At 34.5% G+C, this 23,474-nt stretch overlaps 1 protein-coding gene across 1 annotated transcript in view; it reads right to left on the bottom strand.

The window, feature by feature from the left end:
• Positions 1–5,139: 5,139 nt before the first annotated feature.
• LOC144252291 (endothelin-converting enzyme 1-like) overlaps positions 5,140–23,474 on the bottom strand; it is a 42,875-nt gene continuing 24,540 nt past the window's right edge. Inside the window, exon 6 of the mRNA XM_077794710.1 lies at positions 5,140–5,205. Coding sequence (XP_077650836.1) covers positions 5,198–5,205 — 8 coding nt within the window. The 3' untranslated portion in view covers positions 5,140–5,197. The remainder of the gene's footprint in view (positions 5,206–23,474) is intronic.

Below are 23,474 nucleotides of genomic sequence, written 5' to 3'. Positions count from 1 at the left end.
ATAAAACTCTATTAAAAAACTTAAATGATCTGTTCATAGTCGCAGAGCAAGTAATAGGCAAGCTACATCTTAAAACTTATCTGATACCATTGCTTGTGGTCCTCATAATTTTATTGTACTTTTTCAAAAATCCTAAAAAGTATCTGAGCAATAACTATATTTAGCAATTTTGTATATTAAGCACTTTACTGATGTGAGAGAGTCTATTAGCTATACAGATATTTTATTCAATATTAGGATTTTATTGTCGCTTTCCTCCCTTTTTTTCAGTTTATCAGTTGAATGCTTGAGGACATGTTAAGTGAAGGTATTATTTGCTAAAGACAGCAGACCTGGTATACAGTCAAAATCCAATATCCAAATTGTCAACACATAAGCAAAATACTTCTAAGATAATTTTTAATACTTACATTTAAGCTGTAATATCAACTGCATTTTTACCAACCCAACAAAATTATCATATATATATACTCTAAAAGGGATTGAGCAAGGAGATTCTATTTTGGATGTAAACATATATCTAAAAGCCTTTTAAAAGGTCACCAGCAATTACCCATCCCAATTCCATTTGCCCATTTCCAACCACATGTAAGAAGACTCAAGACAGAATCCTTGGCTCTCAAATGGGTAACTTATTAACATGTTAGATGTAATATCCATGATTTTTAAAATTTTGGTTAGCTTACCTACCACTGTGTGTCCAATGAGAAAGAGGAGGTGGAGGAGCAGAAATTTGATCTTACAGAATGTATAGTAGGACTCCCATGATACCTGTGGTTTAGAGCACAATCCTCAGGTGCTATCTTTCAGAGAAGGAAAGAAAAGATCCATCTTTTATTACCTAGAAATGTGAACAGGGCTGGGGATGTGGCTCAAGCTGTAGCGCGCTCGCCTGGCATGCGTGCGGCCCGGGTTCGATCCTCAGCACCACATGCCAACAAAGATGTGTCCGCCGAGAACTAAAAAAAATAAATATTAAAAAAAAAGAAATGTGAACAGTCCAAGGATTAATGATTCAATAGATGTACAGTATGTCATATTTATTAAATCTGTACATTCTTCCATGTGGATTGTTGTAGATGGATATTTGTTCTCCCTGTCTTGTTTTGCTTACTGATTCAAATTCCTTCTTCTTTTGTGAAAAAACAGTTTTGAGACAAAGCATTTCAGAGGCAGGGTACTGCCTTTCAAAATGAAGCCAAAGATTTATACACTAAGAATTGCACAAAGATGTTAATTTAGATCAGCAAAAAATATGAAGAATATATGAGACATTGGATTTTGAAAGAGCTAAATCTGGAGAAAAACATATTTTTAAATCGTGTTTGCTTTTTCTCCATATTGATGTATTTGCCAGAAACACTTGATTCAGCATTTGAGCAATGCTAATAGTTATAATTACTTATTGACTAAAAGACCTCCAAGATACCAGAGTTAAAGTCCAGGAGTTTGGTAGAAATAGGTTGGACATTGAGGAGATTTTAATAGATTTATTTACTAAGGAGAAGGATGGATGGAGACAAGCCACAAAAGATGTATTGTTCTTTTTTTATGAAGTTTAGATTATAAGGAAAAAGAGAATATGATTGCTAGTTCTATGAGAGAAACAACATGGAAGCAGCATGAAATTTTATTGGAAGTGATAATTAAATAGGATAATGGAAAAACACCTCTTTGAAAAAGTGAATTTTGTGTGTGTGTGTGTATATATATATATATATATATATATATATATATATATATATATGAAATGCCTAACTGACAGAGGTACTTATAAGTGCAGAGGGTTGGAGGAGCCTTTGGGCCTGACATGTTTACCAAATACCAAGAAGCTGGGTTTGGCTGAGATAGAGTAAATGAGAGAAAGATCTGAAACATCTACATGATCTGGCTTGCTCCAAATTCAGAACCCAAATATTTTTTGTCCAGATGATCTGATTTTTCTAACCTAGTTATTTGACCAGTGCACTAAAACCCACTCTGTTGAGCTGACCTGGTTTAAATATTGCTGGCAGTATTCCATGTTTTTAAATAAAAAAACAATTGGAAGAGATAGGAGATGGTTGACTCTTGCAGATGTCCCACATGGGCCAGAGAAGGGGTTCCCCTCCAGAGGGATGGGTTGGCTGAGAAATAAAAGCTAAGAAAATATTAATGTGAACTAACCACAGCACACAGAAATATAGTTTCAGAGCAGGGGCAGTGACAGGCCAAGATGACCAGAGGGGTGCAGCTTCTAACAAAGAAAGGACACTTCGCTTGTTTTATTTATAGTGGTACAGATCCAAGGGGATTGGTAGGTATAAGGTTTCAGTGTGGGAGGAGTCTTCTCCTGGTGGTGCTTTTTCACAGAGAACAGGGTATGTAACTGAGTGTAGGCAGGCTGTTTGGCTCTTAAGGAGTCATCCCTCTAAGATGGTTTTGTGTGGGACCTTTGGCAGAGCTGGGTGGGAGTTCACGTGTATAGGGCCATCTCCCCAGTAGGAGTGCCGCTGTGAGTTCTCAGATACCAGCTCTTCCCACTCAATGGCTTCAAAGCTGATCTGGTCCACAAACATTTCACAGGTAGCTTCCTGCAGGTGATGGTTATGAATAGCTTGCAGAGGTCACCTTCTGTTTTATGTTACTCTGAGTTCCTGAGGGGGACTCCTCATGAATACTGGACAAGGACTCAGGCCAGATTATGGGACACTGTGTAGAGGAAGCTGAAGATTATAATATATATAATTATTATGTATAATAATTATATATATATATATATATATATATATATATATGAATATAATTCATGGGAATGGTTCTTGAACCAAACCCTGAAGGAGAATAATGTGGCTTCAGATCATTTTAGTGCCTAAGGCATGAATCTTCCATGAAAAATGCTGTTTGTGTGAATTCTTATAGTAAAAGTTGGCATTCATTAAAGTAAAATCTCAGAAGGAGAAAAAGAAACCTATACAAAATTTTTCTACAAAATTCCTTCAGTGGTAATGCGGTTATAAAATACAGCAAAATGGTGTGAGTTCAAGCTTTGGAGCTGATTTATTTGAATCTTTGTTTGTCCATATATTTTATTTGCAAGATAAGTCATTTGATCTTTTTGAATTTTAGTTTTCTTATTAATTTAAACAAAATAAAATTTTGGATTCCATTTACTATTAATACATTATTTTAAAGATCATTTTTTGGGGGGCTAGGGATGTGGCTCAAGCGGTAGCATGCTTGCCTGGCATGGGTGCAGCCCGGGTTCAATCCTCAGCACCACATCCAAACAAAGATGTTGTGTCTGCCGAAAACTAAAAAATAAATAAAAGGAAAAAAAGATCATTTTTATGTAAAACAGCAAAATATCTTACATTGATATGAAATGTGTTAGTGTGTATAAACTACTGATTTTCATAACAGGAATCTTTTGACACTGGGAGTTTTCAAAGAGATAATTTAGTGTCAAGAATCTTAAGTGGATTTTTTCTCTTATTTCATTATTATATGAACTAAATAATAAAATATTTCAAATGCAGGTACTGAGAGAGAAATTTTGTGTAAATAGTTGTTGTTTCTAGTAATGAGACTCACTAGATTTCTTGGGGTACCCAGAAGACTGGCACTCTAATAAAGGCTAGAGAAAGTAATTGACAAGGAAAGGTTAAATTGGAGAAGCAGAAATTTCTGAGCTCTAGGGAGATAGTTCAAAGATTCGATAAACTAATTAAAAAGTCAGAGGAAAGGAGAAGCCACTGACGGGTCTTGATATCTTAAGTAAAGAAGTAAAAAGCACAGTTGTCATGGAGGTAACAGAATAGCCAGAATGTTCTTTTCAGAAGGAATGAATTAGGGCACATAATGGGAATTTCCTCATGAAACAGAAAGTACTAGAAAGACACTTGAATTACTGAGAATTTTAAGAAATTTAGTTCTCTCAATTTCCTCCATGTAATTTATATTATTTATTTCAATTATTTCCTTTCACAAGTAAAAATAATGAATATTTAAAGTCACAAGGAAAATTTCAAACTTCATTCAATAAAATTCGAATCTAGGTATTCATTATTTAAAAGGTTTTCACAGCACTAGTCATGCCGGTGGGGAAAATAGGTGGCAGTTTGAGCCACCACCGTATTACAGTGACTCCTATTGATGAGGACAGATGTCCCTCAGGCCACAGGATGGCTGGAGCTGTTTATAAATTCTTATTTATACATGTTGTATTTTGAATATTGTATTTTTATGTTCTTAATGAAATTATAACAGAGAACACACGCTTGCATAACTGTTTTAGAATAAATTCAAATATTTTTTGTTATTGCCTCTTGACATTTCTTAGAGATAGAACGGATATCTCTTCTTAAAAGAATTTGGCATACATTAGTGGAGGAAAAGGACATTATGAGATCACCTCAGAACACTGCAAGTGCCTTGGGAGATTGAGCACTGTTTCCTACCTTTTTATTATATTATAGCTAAAGGATTTAACTACTGCCATCAATATTCTTGTGCCAGTCTAAACATAGCCTCATAAAAAGTGTTTATAGAACCTAGAATTCCCCTTGGCATTTGCTTAAACTATGTCACTAGATCTGTATTAGCAGCAGTAATTCAAAAAACCTACAATGGTATTTGTGTAATTATCATACATTAATACGTTCTTATCTGTATCTCCTTAAAACTTGACTTCCATCAAGTTTCTGCCTCACCTTCATATTTATTGAAATGACATACTAGATTAATACTATTCAATTCTACACTTATTTTTACTTTCAGTTTATCTCATCTACCATATCTTAACATCCTATCATATGTATCACATCTCTATTCCTTCAACTTGAATTTTTCTAGTCCATTTCTAATCAATGAATTCTTCTTACTTATCCTTAAGCACTCAGCTGTTGCATTGCCCTTCCTAGAAGCTTCCCCACACACACTCAGTATGGTGTCTCTCCTGTGTTCACATCTGCCTCTGCCTTGCCAGCAAACATCATGTCATCTTACCCTGTCAGTAAGGTATACTCCTCTCCCAGACATTTTGTTACATTGTCACTGTCATCATTTACTTCCACACTCCCCACAGTGTTTTGTATTAGAAGGTGCTTAATAAATGTTCATTAAACAAAGGAAAATACTGTGCGAATCTCCTATACATACCAAATAATCACTCTGGGAACACTTAGTTGAGGCATGACAATCTTCTATGAAATGAACTTCAGGTAACTATAACATGATTTTTAAGGAAAGAGACAAAGTTTAATTTCTCATCAGAAAGCAGTTGTCATCTTTTGGAAGAGTGAAAAAAACAATCTCACTCTCTTTCTCTTTGTCTCTCTCTCTTTCTCATTCCCCCCTTCCTTCCTCTCTCTCCTCTACAAATGGAAAACATTATTGTTCATGATATTTTGGGTATGTGAAAGGTACCTTAGAGAGAATCACTCCCTCATGATATTAAACAAATTAACTATGAAACTTGTTTTGCTTCCTTTTTTCCAAGTGGATGAAATGCACTCATGATTTGGAAGCTGTAAAGGCTATTCTGAAACTATCTGCAGACAAGGTTACTGTGGAAACCGTTTTTTTTTAATAGTACCATAAATAATCATCTAAAAAATACTGAACATAGTGCACCTTGCTCTAGTAATTATAGGTGGGCTAGAATTGAAATATTGATGACATGTTTTGCTTTCAGGTGTGCTACCAGAGCATATTTATTACCACAGTAGAATATTTTTGCAAAGAAGTAAGATACAAAATATTTTCTTGCAGCAGTAACTTGAGATATAGGATGAGAAGGACAAAGACTTGTACTTCATAATCCCCTGGGGTCCACCCTCCCCTTCCTTACACACACATACACTGAGTGTACAAACAGGCAAGGATAAATACAGGAGGCAATGAATTGCAAGATTCACTAGAGATCTAGCAAAGTAGGGGACAAAAGAATTGAGAATACTGTATGTGCAAAAGGTTTGTTCTAAATCCTCTCTCCCCATTCCTCTCAACTTCCTGTTGGGAGACTAGATTCAAAAGCAGAAACAAGTGCTTGGAGGAATAGAAGGAGAATTTGAAGAGCTGTGACAAAGAAAGAATAAAGGTAGTATGCTTTTCCTGTGTTCTCCCTAGGCAATTGCAGTGAAGAAGGCTGCCAAGAAAGTAAAGGACAACTTCTGAATACAGAGGTTAGTCTTGATTTTCAGCTGAAGTTTGCTACCTGCAAAACCTACAGAAGTATTTGATGCTTCAAGGGTTGAAAGAAAAGTGCTTTGAATAGTAATACAGTTCAAAGTCAAGAGACAAGATTGGCCTATCTAGCACACCAATGGGCTCAATTAACCACCTAGTGGTGCAAAAAGAGTTGAGTATTATTTTCTTGAAATGAAGATTAAGGGAGGAAGGCCAATATTCATACTCCAGTCAGGCACAGAGACAAACTATATCTGTGATCATACCACACAAATAGTCAATATTTGTCACTGCCCCTGGTGGGGAGAAATCGGAGAGATCTCATGTAGAAAGATTTGAACTGAGAAAGGTCCAAGTGAATTTATTGTCAAAATGATTATTGATTTGCTCAATGTATTTGTTTACGGACAACAGGATCTCACCTTTTATTCTTGAGTTGCATGTGAAATTCTAAGGAAACAGTTTTTTGGGGGATAAAAATATGTTTCTTTCCACACATATTATTTATACATTACATTTGTCCATATATACATATCAATTTCTACATTTATATGAGTAGTGCAAGTAATGGGAGGTATTAGTTCATCTGAGAGTACAGACAGTGAAAGGAAAACTAAATGGAGGTATCTCATCCCAAGTATTTATAATTAAGTCTTTTTAAAAAATTTTCTACTCAGTATTCTTATTATGAATGAGTTCTTCAAATTATTTGTTAGTGATAGAAGGAGAGTAAGACGGAAAATAAGAATGCCAGTGTTCTGTGAGAAGTCGATTTTCTTTTCCTCCTCCTATCATGAGAAAACCAAAGCGTGATGGGGAAAGTTAACTTGCCAAAAATGTAGAACATTGTTAATGCAAGAAATGACAACCTTGTTAATTTACTATGAAACCCGGTTTTAATATAACAGTTGGTGTGAAAACAATATAAACTGCTTGTCAAAATTAGACCTTTATGGGAGAGAGAGAGAGAGAGAGAGAGAGAGAGAGAGAGAGAGAAAGAGAGAGAGAGAGAGCACACTCATGCATACTTGTAAGTATGAAGAGCCTAGGATTAGGTGATTTTTAAAAGGATCTATGTTTGTACTTTATTATCTTTGCCAAAAGAAACTCTTGCTATACTTATTTGGCATATCAATCAGAAGGTTTCTTCTCATGATTACCTATTAAACATTGTATGTTTAGTTTGAAAGAAAGAAAAAGTTCAGCATGTTATTTAATTTTCACAATATAAGGTCAACACTAGCTGACATTCCAGATAATTCAGCATGAAATATAAAAACCAAGATAGAGAAACAGACCTACTTTCAATAAGATTTATTCTCAAAAATTCATGGGAAAAAAATATTCCTCCAAAGTTCATTCAGGTAGGATTGATGTTTAAATGGAAAACATTTGTTAAAGTCTTTGATCTGTGATCTGGTTCAAATTTTGCTATTGCCTTATGGCCTTTTAAATGAAGAAATGAAATACCACAAATGATTGTCAGTTATTGTCCACTAATAGGAACCTGCATGTAGTTAAAATTTTTTTAAAAAGTATTTCTTTCTTTCTTTCTTTCTTTCTTTCTTTCTTTCTTTTTTTTTTTTTTTTTGTTGGGCTAGTGGGAGTTGAACTCAGGGGCACTCCACCACTGAGCCACACCCCCATCCCTGTTTTGTATTTTATTTAGAGACAGGGTCTCACTGAATTGCTTAGTGCCTCGATTTTGCTGAGGCTGGCTTTGAACTTGTGATCCTCCTGCCTCAGCCTCCTGAAGCACTGGGAGTGCGGGTGTGCAGCCATCGCACCCAGCAAAAGTATTTCTTATGAACTATCAGCACAAACATTTCCACTTTTTTTGTTTGTTTAGCAATATATAAAATAAATATTAAATGATAAATTATGAGAAATGTGAGCATGTGTGTGCATGTGTGTTGACGTATAAGCACGCGCGCGCGCACACACACACACGGGGAGGGGGAGAGAAAGTGGATCATTATTACCTTAAAAAACAGAAAATTTTCCCAGCTTGAAAGTGCTCTTATTATTAAAAAATCCCTGCAGGCTCTCCACTGACTTCAATACTTTTAAAATCCTTAAAGCTCCATTTAATACTAATAATATTCTTCCTATTTCTAGGCCGTTAGCCTCCCCTGATATTCATGGATCTCTTTTGGGGGAAAGATCATCGGAGATACCCGCTGGCTGTGTCATCAAGAGGTCCTGAGGGAAGGCAAAAGCCAAAGGCAAGCGGAGGGAAGACTCCTTAGATTTAGAAGTGGTGCTGCTGTGAATAACAGCTAAGCTGAGGCTCACACTCCTGAGCAGCAAACCATTGAGCTCAACTTTCCATTTCTGATACATGCCTAGGTTATAAGAACCTGTGACAGACACCTGGACCACAAATGATTTTTGGTCAATAGGAAACTGAAACAGCTTCTTGGAAATGTGAACTTCACGATTATCAGATGAAGTAAATTTTTGAAGAAAGATTTTTTTCCTGACAAAATTTTTGTATTTATTGAAACAAAATATTCTGGAAGTATATTTAGGTCTAACACAAAAACAAATATCTTTACTATGCTATTGATTATTGATTATGCTTATTATCTATTGGATATATATGAAGAATTGTTTGGTATTCTAGTTGTCAGTTGCTACTTAATGATAAAGTATACTAAATTTAATGGATTAAAGTAACACTATGTTATTTCACATGATACTAAGGACTGACTAGGTTCAACAAGGAAGTTCTTGTTTTACATTAATTATGCAGTGAGCTGACCAAGGTAACTGAAGGATGAACATCTCTGGTTCTTAGACATGGTTCTCAAATTCCTTCCCTGTCTTTTTTTGTTACTGTTGTTATAAATCTATACAGATTCTTGGTTGCAGTAAAAACTGAATTCTCATTACAATTTGAACACTCCCATTCCCCAGGAAAACTTATTCTTTATCTTTATGTTATTACTTCTCCCTAGAACACCAGTTTCATGGTTCAGCAACTTAGAACAGTAATTTACAAGATGCAGGTCTCAATAACTATGTGTTATATTAACTTGAGCAGGTTGCTTAATTCTGAGCACACTTATGCAGTTAATTATCATTGGAAGCCTCTATAGATGATATGAGTTAGGTGAGATTGGATAATCCTGAGGTTAAGTATGCACAACATAGCTGAACCTTTCTGCCTAGCAGAATTATTACTTTTTTATTTTGGAAGATAAGTTATTGTACTTGAAATAATGACCAATTAATGATGGAAATGATAATATATACTTATTAGAAATAGTAGCTAAGAACAGCTAATATTTATTAAAGTGTTAATATTACTAAGTTTGTTGTTTAATGATAATGTAAGTTATGTTATTTGATCCTTATACTAACTCTATAAAATTTATATTGTTACTCTTCTGATTTTGTGGTAACAAACTTGGGACAAATTCTCTAGGATTATGCAGACATTAGGTTGTAAATTCAGGACTTGACACTTAATCTGCCTCAGTTTAATATCTACCAACCATGTGTTATATGGTTGAAATTATGAGATAGCCTTTCAAATAAAATAGTGAGAAGCAAAGCAAAGAATTAATAATATCTCTCTGCATAAAAAGGCACAATGTAATCTAGGGGGAGAACTTGAAACAAAATCTCATCTTTTTAAATATAATGTATTGAACATTATTAATTTGAACTACATGAAATTGCCTCTTTTTTTGTGTGTGAGCGTGGTACTGGGGATCAAAACCAGGGCCTTGTGCATGTGAGGCAAGCACTCTACCAACTGAGCTATATCCCCAGCCTGAAATTGCCATTTTTGAGTCATCAAAAGTAAAATCTGGCAATTTCTTATGATTCAAACTAATATTAACTGTCCAAACTCCCTTTCTTCTAATATCATTGTACAAAAGATGTAAATTAAAAGTTTTAGGATAGAGAAGTATTGAAAATATTATAATAAATATTATATTGTCAGAAATAATTAGTGCAATAAGCAATAGGAGAGTCACCCAGATGACAGCAAAGAATCATAAAATAAAAGATGTTGTCACGTCAATTGAAGTTTTTCATAAAAGTGATAGTGTACGATCTATAAAGAACTGAATGTATTCATTCATGGCTATAAAAATGAGTATTTATGAAAATTTTCCCCAAATTAAAGCTCTTTGAAATTTATTTCCCACAACTAAAGATCAACTTCTTACAGTGAGAATTTTTGTATGCATTTATATGGGTGAATGTGTGTAGGAAAAGTGATCACAGTAGACCTGTGAGAGAAAGTTTGTCAACTAGGGAAGGTCAGCTTTCTCACTGACTCTGAAGAGGCCTCTTCAGCTGACAATTATCTACATGGGTCTGTCTCATTGCTGTATCTCACATTCAATTTTTCAGGCTCAGAGACTTGAATTTACCAGTTTCTCAAAGTTAACAGATCATGGTATCTTTGATTCAAAACAACAAACATAGAAGCAGCTTCTTGAGTATTATGTCTGTTTATTTATATAATGATGCAACTGCCTAGTTAACTAGACAAGCATGTTCTCTGTTTAGCTAATGTTTTACCAGAAGATAAGCTACGTGGAAACACACATAATCAGAGGTTGGTAGGGAAATAATAAAACCTGCATGGAATAACCAGGTTTTAATTTTTGCTGTTATTTTGTTTTGGGGTACATAGTGGAACACTTTACCACTGAGACACATCCCCAGCCCTATCTTAAAATAATATATATATATATATATATATATATATATATATATATATATATATAATTATTATTTTAAGATAGGGTCTCACCAAGTTGCTTAGAGCCTCACTAAGTTGCTGAGGCTAGCTTTGAACCTGCAATCCTCCTGCATCCTGCCTCCTGCCTGGCTGGAAAATAGGTTTTAAGATGCAAAGTCTTAATGCCAGGAAATAAAAGAAGATTATGAGACAGATTTCCAATATACATGGGCTATTATTGTCTTTCAGATCAGACAGACTTGATCTTGGCTCAGACTGAACTGGAATGATGATCTTTGTCTGCCATGACTTATCAATTCTTTGTAATATATATTTTGTTTCTCTTGCTGTCAAGTGTTTTAAATTTGGATCAACAGTAAACATCTGACTCTAAAAAATGGAATCCCCAGCTGAATAGCACTTGTGACCACTGTTTGTCCTGGTTCAAAATGATGAATTGCTCAGTTTTATTTCTCATAATTTTGGATGGGAATAGGAACAATGGAATAACATTGAAATGTTGAAATTATAATTATCAGAATACTAACACAGTTTACAGAAAGGATATAGAAAAAATATTGTGTTGGCTAGTATAGGGAGAAGTCAATACAGTCTACAAAGAAAAGCAATATAACAAAGACTTGCCCTTATAGTTTCCTCTTTAAACAAAATTGATTCCTATTTAAGTGAATTTCTATTTCTTACAATTTACATCCAAGTCAAATAATCACTGTCAAAATGTTCTCTCTGAATCATGCTTTTGTATTTTGTGGTGCTGATAAATGTACATTTGTGACCAATGTGTTATTTGTATAATATCAATTTTCTCTGAGTTCTAACTCAATTCCCCCTTCCCTTTCAACCAAACTTTACATGATTTTTATCACAGAATTATTTTATGAGTTAACTCTCAGGGCAACCCAATTTCTTTTATTTCAATTTCATCAGTGACTATATTTCCTGGGCTTCCCCCAATTTTTCTTTGGTATTTTTGCAATTTATATATACTTTACTATGGCAATATTTATTTATTGAAAACTTAGGCTTTTATTTTAAATAAGTCCATTTTGTTTTAACACTTCACTTTACCCTAGGAAAGCATTTCCACAAAAAAAGCAAGAGAAAGATGTCACCTATCTTTGAGAAACCCTAAATTAATGGAATTTAAACAAACTATATTTTTAAACTTATTTTTATTTACATTACACCTTTCTCAAAGTACAAAATGTAATAGATTCTTAAAGAATCTCTAGGTATTTCAAACTTACATGAACTTTTTAAACTTCTAACAAACATTTCAATACTAAATATGCTATAAAAGCTGAAATTTTTAAAAGATCAAAGTATACCAATGACAGCTTATCAAATGTAAATACAGATACTTGAAAGAGTAGTTAATGCTTACTCTTTAATAACTATTTTGTTTTCACTAGATATTTTTTACTTTATCAAATTTAAAACTGATCAAAGCTTAAAAACAGAGATTTGACATGGAGAGTAGTTTCAATTATTTTTACAGTATATAGTATGAATTTAGTAATGGTTTTTACTGTCTTTTAAAAAAGTCTACTTTTTTGCATTGATTTAACTCATAAGTCATCTTTATTCATCTTATCCCATTTGAATTGGCACATTTATGTTCTTAAAGAATATGCTGATGTATTTTCATTGCCTGAATTTTGTTTAAGGATGTTGAATGTACAAAGACAAGCTATCACCTCAAATTGTCAGTTTTAGCATTTATATTTCAAAGACTTTTGAGATCATCACTGTTGTGCTCAATCTGAATTACATATCCTATCTCAAATGACAATACAACCTGGTAAAAATTAATAACAGCTTAGTATATGTACTTAGTGAAATTAAGATTAACAGGAAATCTCAGATCTTATTTTTTAGATGTTGAAGTGTCAGTAACCAAGATTATTTTGATATATTAAATAAATAAGATTTTTTCAAAGTACCATCAATATTCTCAACAAAATGATATGTATAAAATTTTGTATCTGTGACCAATTTTATATATCTCTTATCAACCTCTGAAAGTGAGAATAAATATTGTATATTAAAATTTCAGATGTAGTCTTATCTATTTAAAGACTAACACTCTTGATATATACTTTGTTATACCACATTTATTGCTCAATGTTTAATAATTGGATTTTGACCCAAAATAATGTCTAATTAAGTCTCAAAGAGATTGATAACATACACTTAATTGGAAACTATCATACTAAGTTTCTAAAAGTGAAAATAAAGTAGCTTTATAAAGAATCATATCTGCTTCTTTTTTCTTGTTTATTTATTGCAGTGTTTAGGATGAAACTCTGGGCCTCCTGTATGCAAGAATGTACCCTACCACTGAGCTACTGTCTCAGCACATATTTATTTCTTATCTTTTTATCATTGACCAGTTTCTCCAATACTCTATCAAGTTCAATTGAACACTAAGATAAACTTTTGCATCTTGGTCTCTAAAATGATATTCTTGAGTAGTTTAGTCACAATTCATAATGTTGACCACTGGTAGTTTCAATAACACAAGATATCCCTTCTTACCTGGTTATTTTATCACTGTTAATGATTGTCTTATGGGACAATTTAAATCTAAAGTGTCTTTTCAGAACCTCTCTAAATTAAATAAAGCCTTGATCTTCCTAATTGTTTTATAACTTTATCTCTCAGCAGGAAATATTATGAGGAGACTCTGGGCTCCACCAATATTTCATGTCCATATTCATGATTCTATATCACTTCTTGAATATAATGACAATAAGAAAAGTGAGTTGAATAAGCCTCTGTTTTTCAATTTGGATTTTGTTTGTTTGTTTGTTTTCAACTCAAGTTTGGGTGCAACAGATTTAATAAATATGATCCAAAAGATACCTGATTCTAGTAAATGCTGAGAAGTGCTCTGTGAAAAATAATACCTTATTAGAAAGTTAGATAACAGTGAATGTGTCTCTGTGTGTGTGTGTGTGTGTAAAATACCAAATAATATTCTGTAGGTTTTACAAAATTTACACTATGTTATATATATTCTCATATATCATACAATATTTTGGTGAATGAAGAACCGCATATTTAATAGTGTTCCCATAATATCTAATGTTTCTGAAAAAATTTCTGTCATCTAGTAATACAAAAGCTGTTATAATGTTGTAGTTCAATGCATTACTAACACACTTGTGATGATGCTGATCTAAAAAACCTATTGCACTGTCTGTCCCATAAAAGTATAACATATACAATTATATAGAATGCATAATGATTGATAATGATAATAAAAATATAACTCATTTGTAAATTTACTACATTTTATCATTATTTTAGAGTGAACATCTTCTAATTATAAAAGAGTTTACTATAAATCAACATACATGTTATGTCAGCAACAGTCTCATACATCTCCTTTATTGCATCTCCCGATTGCATCAAGAAGCCATGTTGAGTGTTTGACATATGCTGCAACTGTGTGTAATATACTCTGTGATAATGAAATCACCTAAGGAAGGAGTTCTGAGAGCATATCTCTATCATCAAGCAATATATAACTTACAATTTTGTTGTTTATATCAAACAGTTTAAATTCTATATAAAACATTTTAGCATTTCATATACTACAAGAATTCCTAAGAATACATTCAAAATATTACAATACTATTCTGTTCTTATTGCAGACCAACAGAATAAATTTAAAATGATCTACATATGAAAAAAAATATTTTTCAACATTCAAAATATATTTTGGAATATTATCCATAATTACTACATAATAGTCAATGAATACAATGTTGTATTTATTATAAACATGCAGCATTTGGGGGAAAGAGTAAATATGTTATTGTGATCTTATAAAGTGGAATGAATAGGACATGATGTTATGACACACACATCCTTAAAAACTTGTCCTGACTTTTCTGCTCTAAAAATGAAAGTAAATACTACATGTAATAAAGCATCCTGTTAGGACCTAGGAAAGGACAGCTTCTATGAGTCTAACCTCTTAAAATTGAAATGTGTACTTTTAAAAGTCGCAGATTTTTCAAGGACCAAACTAAGCATTTTCTTAAGTTAATGCATTTATCTTTTGTGCAGTTTCAATGACCCTCTCAAACATTTCAGGAAAACTATTCACATACTGTGGTTTATTGTCCATAAGAACACCATTTAAGTCATGGGAAATAAACAGTTCCCAATGAACAGACAGACTCTTCAGAAAGTTCAATTTAAGTTTATTTCATAAACTTCAATTTCCTTTGGAAGCAATGTTGGCAGTGGCTGAACTATATAATACAATAAATAGTTAAGTAGGACAACTCATCATCATTTATAAAAAGGTTTTCTATGGTAAAAGTTAAGCAACAATGTCACTAAAGATAATTTCCTTGCTTTCTATTATGAATTGTTGTGTAAGCACTAAGTTAAATGTTTTAAGGAGTCATTCTGTTTGTTTTAGGGCAAAGTCCTAACTCCTGAATTAATCTGAAATGAATTCCTCTTGACTCAATTTCAAACTATGTGAAGAAAACTAGACCACAAAAATGGACTGGCTTGACTATGAAGAGAATATCCATAGACTTTAAATTAGTTTTTCAAATATGCTTACAGAATTTGAACATTATTTTAATTAAAGTTTCTTCATATTTTGAGTGCACCTACCCTCATACAATGTGTTAAAGTCTGTGGGTCGTTTTCCCAGAAGAATAAATATTAAAATCCAAAAGAATCACATACAATTTAGAACACTCATATGTGTAGAGAGACTTCTAGTGTAGTTTTCACCAAAATTAGGGGATGTTGTCTTAAATATCAGGAGTTGTAAATGTTTTTGCAATGTTAGAAGATGCTGAATGAACATTCATATAAAATCATATAATATTGTTTATTACTTGAAAATCAATTTGTAATTGACACAAAGGGAAGAAGCACTTTCTGTAACATCTAAGAAAATCTTGTAGAGTTTATAGACTAGCTACTGTAAGGCACAAAAAATACAAAAACATGAACTTCCTTAGAAACATTATGTATGTTACAATTATCAAACCAATTCACCCTGTTGCTCCCTGTTACACTTTCTGCCCAAGACTCAGCCATTCCATGTGGTTGGTTTGATTTCTGATGGGGCTAAAATAAGACAAAATAAAATTGAGCGTAGAAATTAGTCTCTTATGACCAATAAAAGTCTTCATTGGAAATGGACACCTTTGAGTCAGATTTGAGGAGTTACACAGTTGATTTCTTACTTGATATTTTTTACCTAATAAGGAAAATAAAAGTTCTCAGGTTATTGAAATCAGTTTCAATGGCTCTTTCTCTTCTTTTAAATCAGAAACTTAAAGATCTCAAATACTGTTCTACCAGGAGTGTCATAATCCCTGACAATAAACAATGAATTTAATTTTTTTAAATTAAGAAGTATTTTAGCTTTTGAGCAATATTTGACACAGCAATCCTATTAGAGAATTGAGCATCATCATCAACTCCTTCTACCAAAATGAGCTGGTGAGATTATGTATCATTTTGTCAGTTTATTTGGGAAGAGTGAGTGCAGGGACAGTGATTCACATTCTTAGGCACACAAATACTCTCCTAGATAATTCCTTCCTTCCCAACCTTCAGCTATATGCACATTCTGCCCAAATACTCTTTAGTTTTATTTGTAAAAAGGAAACAAACACTAAATCATTTATTTTTCTAATCATTCACACAGTTGCAAATGATAATTTCATAATTCAAAGAGATCAATTTTAAAACATCCGTTTACATTCAGATTGCCAGTTAACTATTAGACTCAGATTTTCTAAAAATTATTTGATTATGCAATTTTTCATGATGAAAACACATTCAGTATTCTACTTTGAATTAATTTAAAATCCATATCACACACATAGATGAATTTATTTATAGACCACCTGACACTATTAAATTGTTCTCTTTTACAGGTCTTTGCCTATTTATTTACAAGGTATGTAAAAATAAATGCAACTTTAACACATAAATATTCATAGATTCTAGGTATCTGAATATTTATATAACACCTGCCAACTACTTTGACAGGCATGATAGCTTAAAATGAATTTTACAAGATTGGGGAGGTTGTTTATTTGGCATTAGGTTTCAGATCATTTCTAAAACAAATGCAATGTACATTTATACAGCAGACACAATCAAAAGGTAATATTAGAATTGGAAAAATCATGGTATGTCTGATGACTGTAACACCTTTATAAAGTTTTAACTAAAATAATCTTTAAATGGCAAAATTTGGGTATCTCATTTTAGTGAGTTATAAATTATATTCCTGAGAATCATTTTGGTTTGGACCTTATATATCTTGATATTCCACCTCTCTAAGGGGTGTGATGACCTATTAATAAAAAACAAGTAGTGTCTGAGACTAACTCTTCATATTAAAATTCCCATGCAGTCATTTTTGTTTATTTTTGAAGCTCCTAACTGCTTTAATGAGCAAGATAGTGATTCTGCTGAATTTTACTAAATAATCCAATCTTACTCTTTATCCTCAATTCCCATCAAAAACATGGCAAGAAGAAAACTCTAAAGAAAATAACATGAGAAACATGTCACTTGTCAATTACACTTCAAATCATGACATCCTTGATTAATTAGGAATATCAGAAAATTATGTATTTTGAGCACATGGGGGTCTTATCCTTAACATTGGTTATCTCACAGATCACTACCTATCCTTTCCATTTCCAATACTTAAATATTAGTGTTTTACAGACCTATGCACACAGTCCCTCTCTAGAATATGGCATTGGAGTACATGTTCTAGTATCAGAATAACTTAATTTGACTAGAGTTCTAATATTTATAAGCAATTTGAGTTTGGAAAACTAACCAAATGTCTTGGTACAATCAGCATAATAATAGTAACTACCTTGTTTAAATCCTGTATCTTTGATTTATTTTAAGTTGACTTTTGGTCAGGGTGAGAGAGAGAGAAAGATCAAATTTCATTCTTCTACATATGGATATCCAGTTTTCTCAGCACCATCTGTTAAAAGGGCTGCTTTTCCAACATATGTTTTTGGCACCTTTGTCAAGTATCAAATGACTGTAACTATGTGGGTTTGTCTCTCTGTTTATGTATATCCATAGTGCATTAATTAAAAAAAACTATAAAGAAATAGATGATATATCAGTAGAGTTGAGGAATAGAAATAGTGGGGGGGTAAGTTTAAGGAGAAGAGGAACAGGGGACGTCTGGGGACTAAATTGAAGCAAATTATATTTCATGCTTTTATAATTATGTCAAAATAAACCCTAGTAGTATGTATACCTGTAATGAACTAATAATTTTTTTTTAAAGTAGTACTTATTTCACTTGTCGTCAATATCAACAGTGAGTTAGGTACCATGTAGAAGTGAAATATTTAGACTTGTAACTCAAACAGTGAATTGCCCCAAAACGTTGGAACCAGTGTGTGAACCTGGTTCGTTGTACTCTGATACTTTTCCCTGAGCAATCACTTCCACTTTTTTGGCTGGAATTGACCTCCAGTGGTGGAGGACCAACAACTATTAACCACATTTGTCCTTATTAGGGATTGATATCTATTTGCTCTTAAAAAATATTCTTTATCCAACTTCAAGTGAGTGAGTCTTAAAAGAATTTGAATCTTTGTTTCCTCCAGTGGAGTCATTGCAATCTGCTCTATGATATACTTCCTTTTTGTATTTGATTCAGATACTAGTACAGATCTTGGACAAACTTCATAACCATCTCTAAGAATACAGTCCTGGATGCATATCCATTTTTTTTTATAGACTCATCTGTCATGCCCTCCAGATCGCATTTCCTCCTTCTTTGTCCTCCACATTTTCTTTTAAGATCTAAACTGAGAAGGAACATTCCCGCATTCCCTAGATAATGAGTTCTGATATGTAATTCTGAAGTAGTTTTTCCCTAAGAAGCTTTTAGGTCCTTCATGATTTGGGGAATAAATGTAATCCCTAGATATACAAGGAACAGATATTTTCAATATCCTTAGCCATTAAATCTGCTATATTTTAGGCATTCATATTGTGTTCAATTTTTAATAAAATATGTCTGTATTTCTTTATTTGTATGTCTTTAACCAGTTTTCTGTGTATAAAACTCTGACATAAAAGTCATGGTCATGGCTTCCAAAATGAAGAAATCCAGAGCTAGCCTTTTGCCATATGGCTTAAGGTTACCCTGTCCAACTGAATAAAGTTTAAAATGTTAATAGCAAAGGAATAGTACTGCTAATTTAGCACAGCTTATATTTTGAACTAATATTTTAATGCCAGCATATCCTTATTCTTTAATCACTCATGTGGAACTCAGCTGCTTTTGAAATTTAAAGAATCAGCTTTTAGAGCTGGCTGAGAATCACAGTAAAAGCTGGAAACATTGTCATTGAAATACCTTCCATTTCCTAATGTGGTTTCACTGGGTCAAAAAGCCTTTTCATGTCTCTTCCCACACTCCCACCCCCTGTTTTGGGATCCCACATATACAATTTTAGCACCAAGTTTAAAGTCTTCTGTTGAAGGTCACACAGTGAGCATCTTGTGACCAGGTTTCCATGGTAGGCATTGCCTGCTCCCCCAAACCTGTTATTTGCTAATTTATCTGAAACCACCTATAGCTACAAACTAATATAGTGTGAAATGGCATGCCAAGGTAAAACACACCAGCAAAAATTTTTAATTTAGCTCAAGGGTTAAAATTAACACTACCATGGTGGTGTCTGTTTAAAGATAAACATGCAGATGTGGGACCACTAACCCATCTGTCACATTGTTTAACTGTCCAAGAACTCATAATCTATATGTTTTTAGTTCCTATGGCACAGAGAAGTCCTCTCCGTGTAGCTCTGACTGGTTAACCTTTCTCAAGCCCCGGGTCCAGCTTTTCACTTACTTTTCTCTTTTCCTAGACCTCTTTCATCAGATGATCTGGCTGTGTTTCTGCTTATTATTTTCTCATATTATGGCACACTAAGCATATTTTTATTGTTTGTTTTCTGCTTCCCTCATTACACTAAAATTCTGCAAAAAAAATTGTAAAGGAGGAAAAAAGATCTAGGTAACCAGTATGTGAAATCATAGTCCTGACAGACAATAGGGATTAGGCAAATTAAAACCTCTATACATAAAAACACTGTTCTTTTCATCCCTATGTTCCTGTTTCATAGCAGAATACTTGACCTATAGTATGGATATATTACAAAATATATGGATATATATTTTGAATCAATAAACTTGAAACAAAGTCTTAAATCTCTGCTCTTTGATATAATTTTAAAATTGTTAAGCTGGGAGGGAATAATTAAGTGGGAGTCCAGAGGTGAAGACACTGGGACACTGGGGTGCAAATGATTGTTAAAGTTAAGTGAAAATGAATTTCAGATGATTGATAGCTTTGTGTTACTGTGATTTTATTTCCTTCCCAGCTTCCTGTCCTTCATGACACAGAGAATTTTCGAGTGAAGAACCCTATGGCTCCACATACATGCTGCCCTATATGCACAGCTTGGACAATGAATTTACATGCACATCTGCTTCATGAATATCACTTAATCATCATGATTAGCATCATTATCTCTTTCATGAGGTTGTTGACCAGGCAGAGAACTTGATAATTCAATGTGGAAACTTGTGAAAAGACCCACCAACCTTTCAATGGAAACTATCAACATACGTGCATACACCTGGAGACTCTGGACACCTGCTTCCACCAATCCTCAACTGGGCAAGCACCACCCTGAAAGCCCTGCTTTGTAAACCAGGCTTCAGACTCCCCATGAGACCTCCCCCAACCATAACGAGGTATGCCTCCTGCTCCCTTAAGTGGTGTTTCCCTCAACATGGCATGGAATAAGTTCAGCTTTGTTTTAGCAACGAGTTGTGCTGATGATATTTAGGAAGCAAGTCTTGGTTACCACTGAGGACTTTTTTCCACTAGAATTCAAGCAGATGTGAGCATGTGAGGCAGCTAGACTTCGTGCTGGCCCTTTGTTCATTACGCTGTAAAATTATTGTATAGCATCATGTAAACTTTGGATATTTTCATTATCAAGAAATTAGTTCTGGCCTATTCTTATAATGCTTGATTATAAGTTGATTTCTTTGTCTCTATTAGAATGCACAAAACTCAAATTGGGCAGTAGCTAGTTCAATCTTAGAGTTCACCAGAGTCCCTTACAGATATGACCTAATGTCAATAATTTAAGTTTCAAAGAGGAATTAGAATAGACAAAGGGTGACAGCCATGGCTTGGTGTACACTCTCTCACAAGCCACACTAATCTCAGATGACTAACCAATTCAGTCTTATTCAAAGCTTAAACTAAAGGTGATTTTCTCTTCTATTATTTTTCCTACTAGGCTTTGATGTGTTTATAAATGGAGGCAAGCTTACCAGAGAAGTTTCAGAGGAAATAAAAAAAGGCTTAAATCATTCATGAGTCAAACAGACAAATTTCAACCTCTGTAGGAAAAGGCTGAGCTCTTTGGTATAAGGCCAAAGCAATTCGATACCAAGGAAAGGAACTCAACTTAATCAGATAATGCACTCATGTCCTCCTCAAGAATCCTTTCTCCAAGGATTTGCCTGGGAATAGGCTTTTATCTGAGGCTCTGCCTGGCTCCCTGGAGACTCCCAGAGACAGTGCTCTTCTGGTGGCCACATCTGGATAGAAGAGTGTTGTTCATGGAATGTCAAAGAGAAGTTACCACTGCCTCCAACCCTATGGAGGGCATGTGTATTCTGGGTCACAAGATGTGCTTGATCTCCTTTGTGTTCATGTGTTTGAATTTGTTTAAAGCAGGCTTATTTGGGTTGTTAAAACCCAAAGTTCTTGTTAAGGCATAACAAGCTATCTCTCCTTTTATCCAACTTTGCAAATGTGTAGGATAACACAGTTGAAGGTCTTGAGATCTCAGGTCCTGTCACTGCAGAGTGCTCTCCACTGCCCAAACTTTGCTTTAGAGACCCACCGTGCATCCCTGGGCTACTTGGAAGAACAGAGATGTGATGCTCAAATACAAAATCTGGGCAGGAGGAGTAAGTTTTTTTCTTTCTTTTCTTTTTCTTTTTTTTTTTTTTGAGAGAGAGAGAGAGAGAGAGAATTTTAATATTTATTTTTTAGTTTTTGGCGAACACAATATCTTTGTTTTGTATGTGGTGCTGAGGATTGCACCTGGGCCGCACGCATGCCAGGCGAGCATGCTACCACTTGAGCCACATCCGCAGCTCAGGAGTAAGTTTCTTTTGGGCAAACATTAAGCAGCTGCATAAGAAAGATTTGTGCCTACAATAAAATGAAAATAAAAACATGCTTTGGGAAAAAAACCTTCATCAGAACAGGCTAAAGATAACTAAATACAGCAAACAGTTTAATCTCTTGCTCACAGAGCAGAGGTGTGAAGGAGCCTTTGCCTTGCAGGCCCCTGCACCTAGAGAAGCCCAGGAAAGCACCTGGGCAAGCCAGGGATGAGAGCTGCTGGTGCTGGGGCTTTGCAGACAGGCATCAAGGCTGGATGGCATCCAAGTTGCCACCTCCCAAGCACTGGCCTAAGAACTCTATGTCTTCATTTACCTCTTACCACAGGCTTTGGGGGTTAATGGTACTACTCTGCATCTTCAACAAAGGCACAGAGAAAATGAATCACTCACTTGCCCAAGTGACTTAAGCTGGAGAACATGCAATGCCCACTGCTCAGAAATAAAAGGAGTGGGAGTGCCTCCTCAGTGACCCCCATCATCCCTGCAAACCCCAGCTGGGATCTGGACCCCCAGGACCACTATCCCACCCCCACCATACAGCTAGTTCTAACACTTACCTCCCATCTCCACACACCCCAGTTTCTCCTTGAAGATCAGGCATGTTTATTGCCTACTCCTGGTGGACATTCTAGACTCTTTTTTCTATGAAAGTTGAAGACTTAGGATAGAGTAAGTTTAACACTCTCTAGATGGTTCAGCGGCTTTTCGGGAACATGATATAATTTTTTACATTATAGTAATATTGTCCTAAGAGCTCTGGTCCCACACTAGGTGGCCCTAGATTGTTCTATGCTTGTATTTGTGTGGAGCCATTACATTTCCACCCTCTCATGGCAATTGAGCAATTCTGCTTTGTTACACCTGATGTGTGCTTCTAATGTTCGGCCTTACACAGGGAGCCTTGGAGGGACTTCTCAGAGCAAGCCTTGGTCACAGCTGAGCCATGCTGAAGGTGCTGATTTCCACCTTGGAGTCTGCAAGACCTAGTTCATTTCTTTACACCACAGACTGGACTGAGAAATGGAAAAGTGAAAAGGTCTGAGAAGTCAGGGTTAAGAACATAGGAACTAGAGGCAAGACGACCTAGACACAGCCTCTGGGATCTCGAATGGACCAACCAGAATGGCATGAAGAGGAAACCTAGAAGAAGCCTTTCTGAGCCTCCCTTTTGGGTCTCAGGAAGAGCAATCTGAGAATAAAGGTGCAATAACCCACGCTGGGGAACTTCCCATCCAATAGGAGACTGGTCCTTAGCACTGGGGTGAGAAACTGCATAAACAACCTTTATCAGAAGCTTCTGGACCTCTGTTTAGTT

The sequence above is a fragment of the Urocitellus parryii genome, unplaced genomic scaffold, assembly GCF_045843805.1.
Source record: "Urocitellus parryii isolate mUroPar1 unplaced genomic scaffold, mUroPar1.hap1 Scaffold_40, whole genome shotgun sequence".
Lineage (NCBI taxonomy): Eukaryota > Metazoa > Chordata > Mammalia > Rodentia > Sciuridae > Urocitellus > Urocitellus parryii.
Note: the sequence above shows the minus strand (reverse complement) of the source record. Positions and strands in the feature narration are given on the sequence as shown.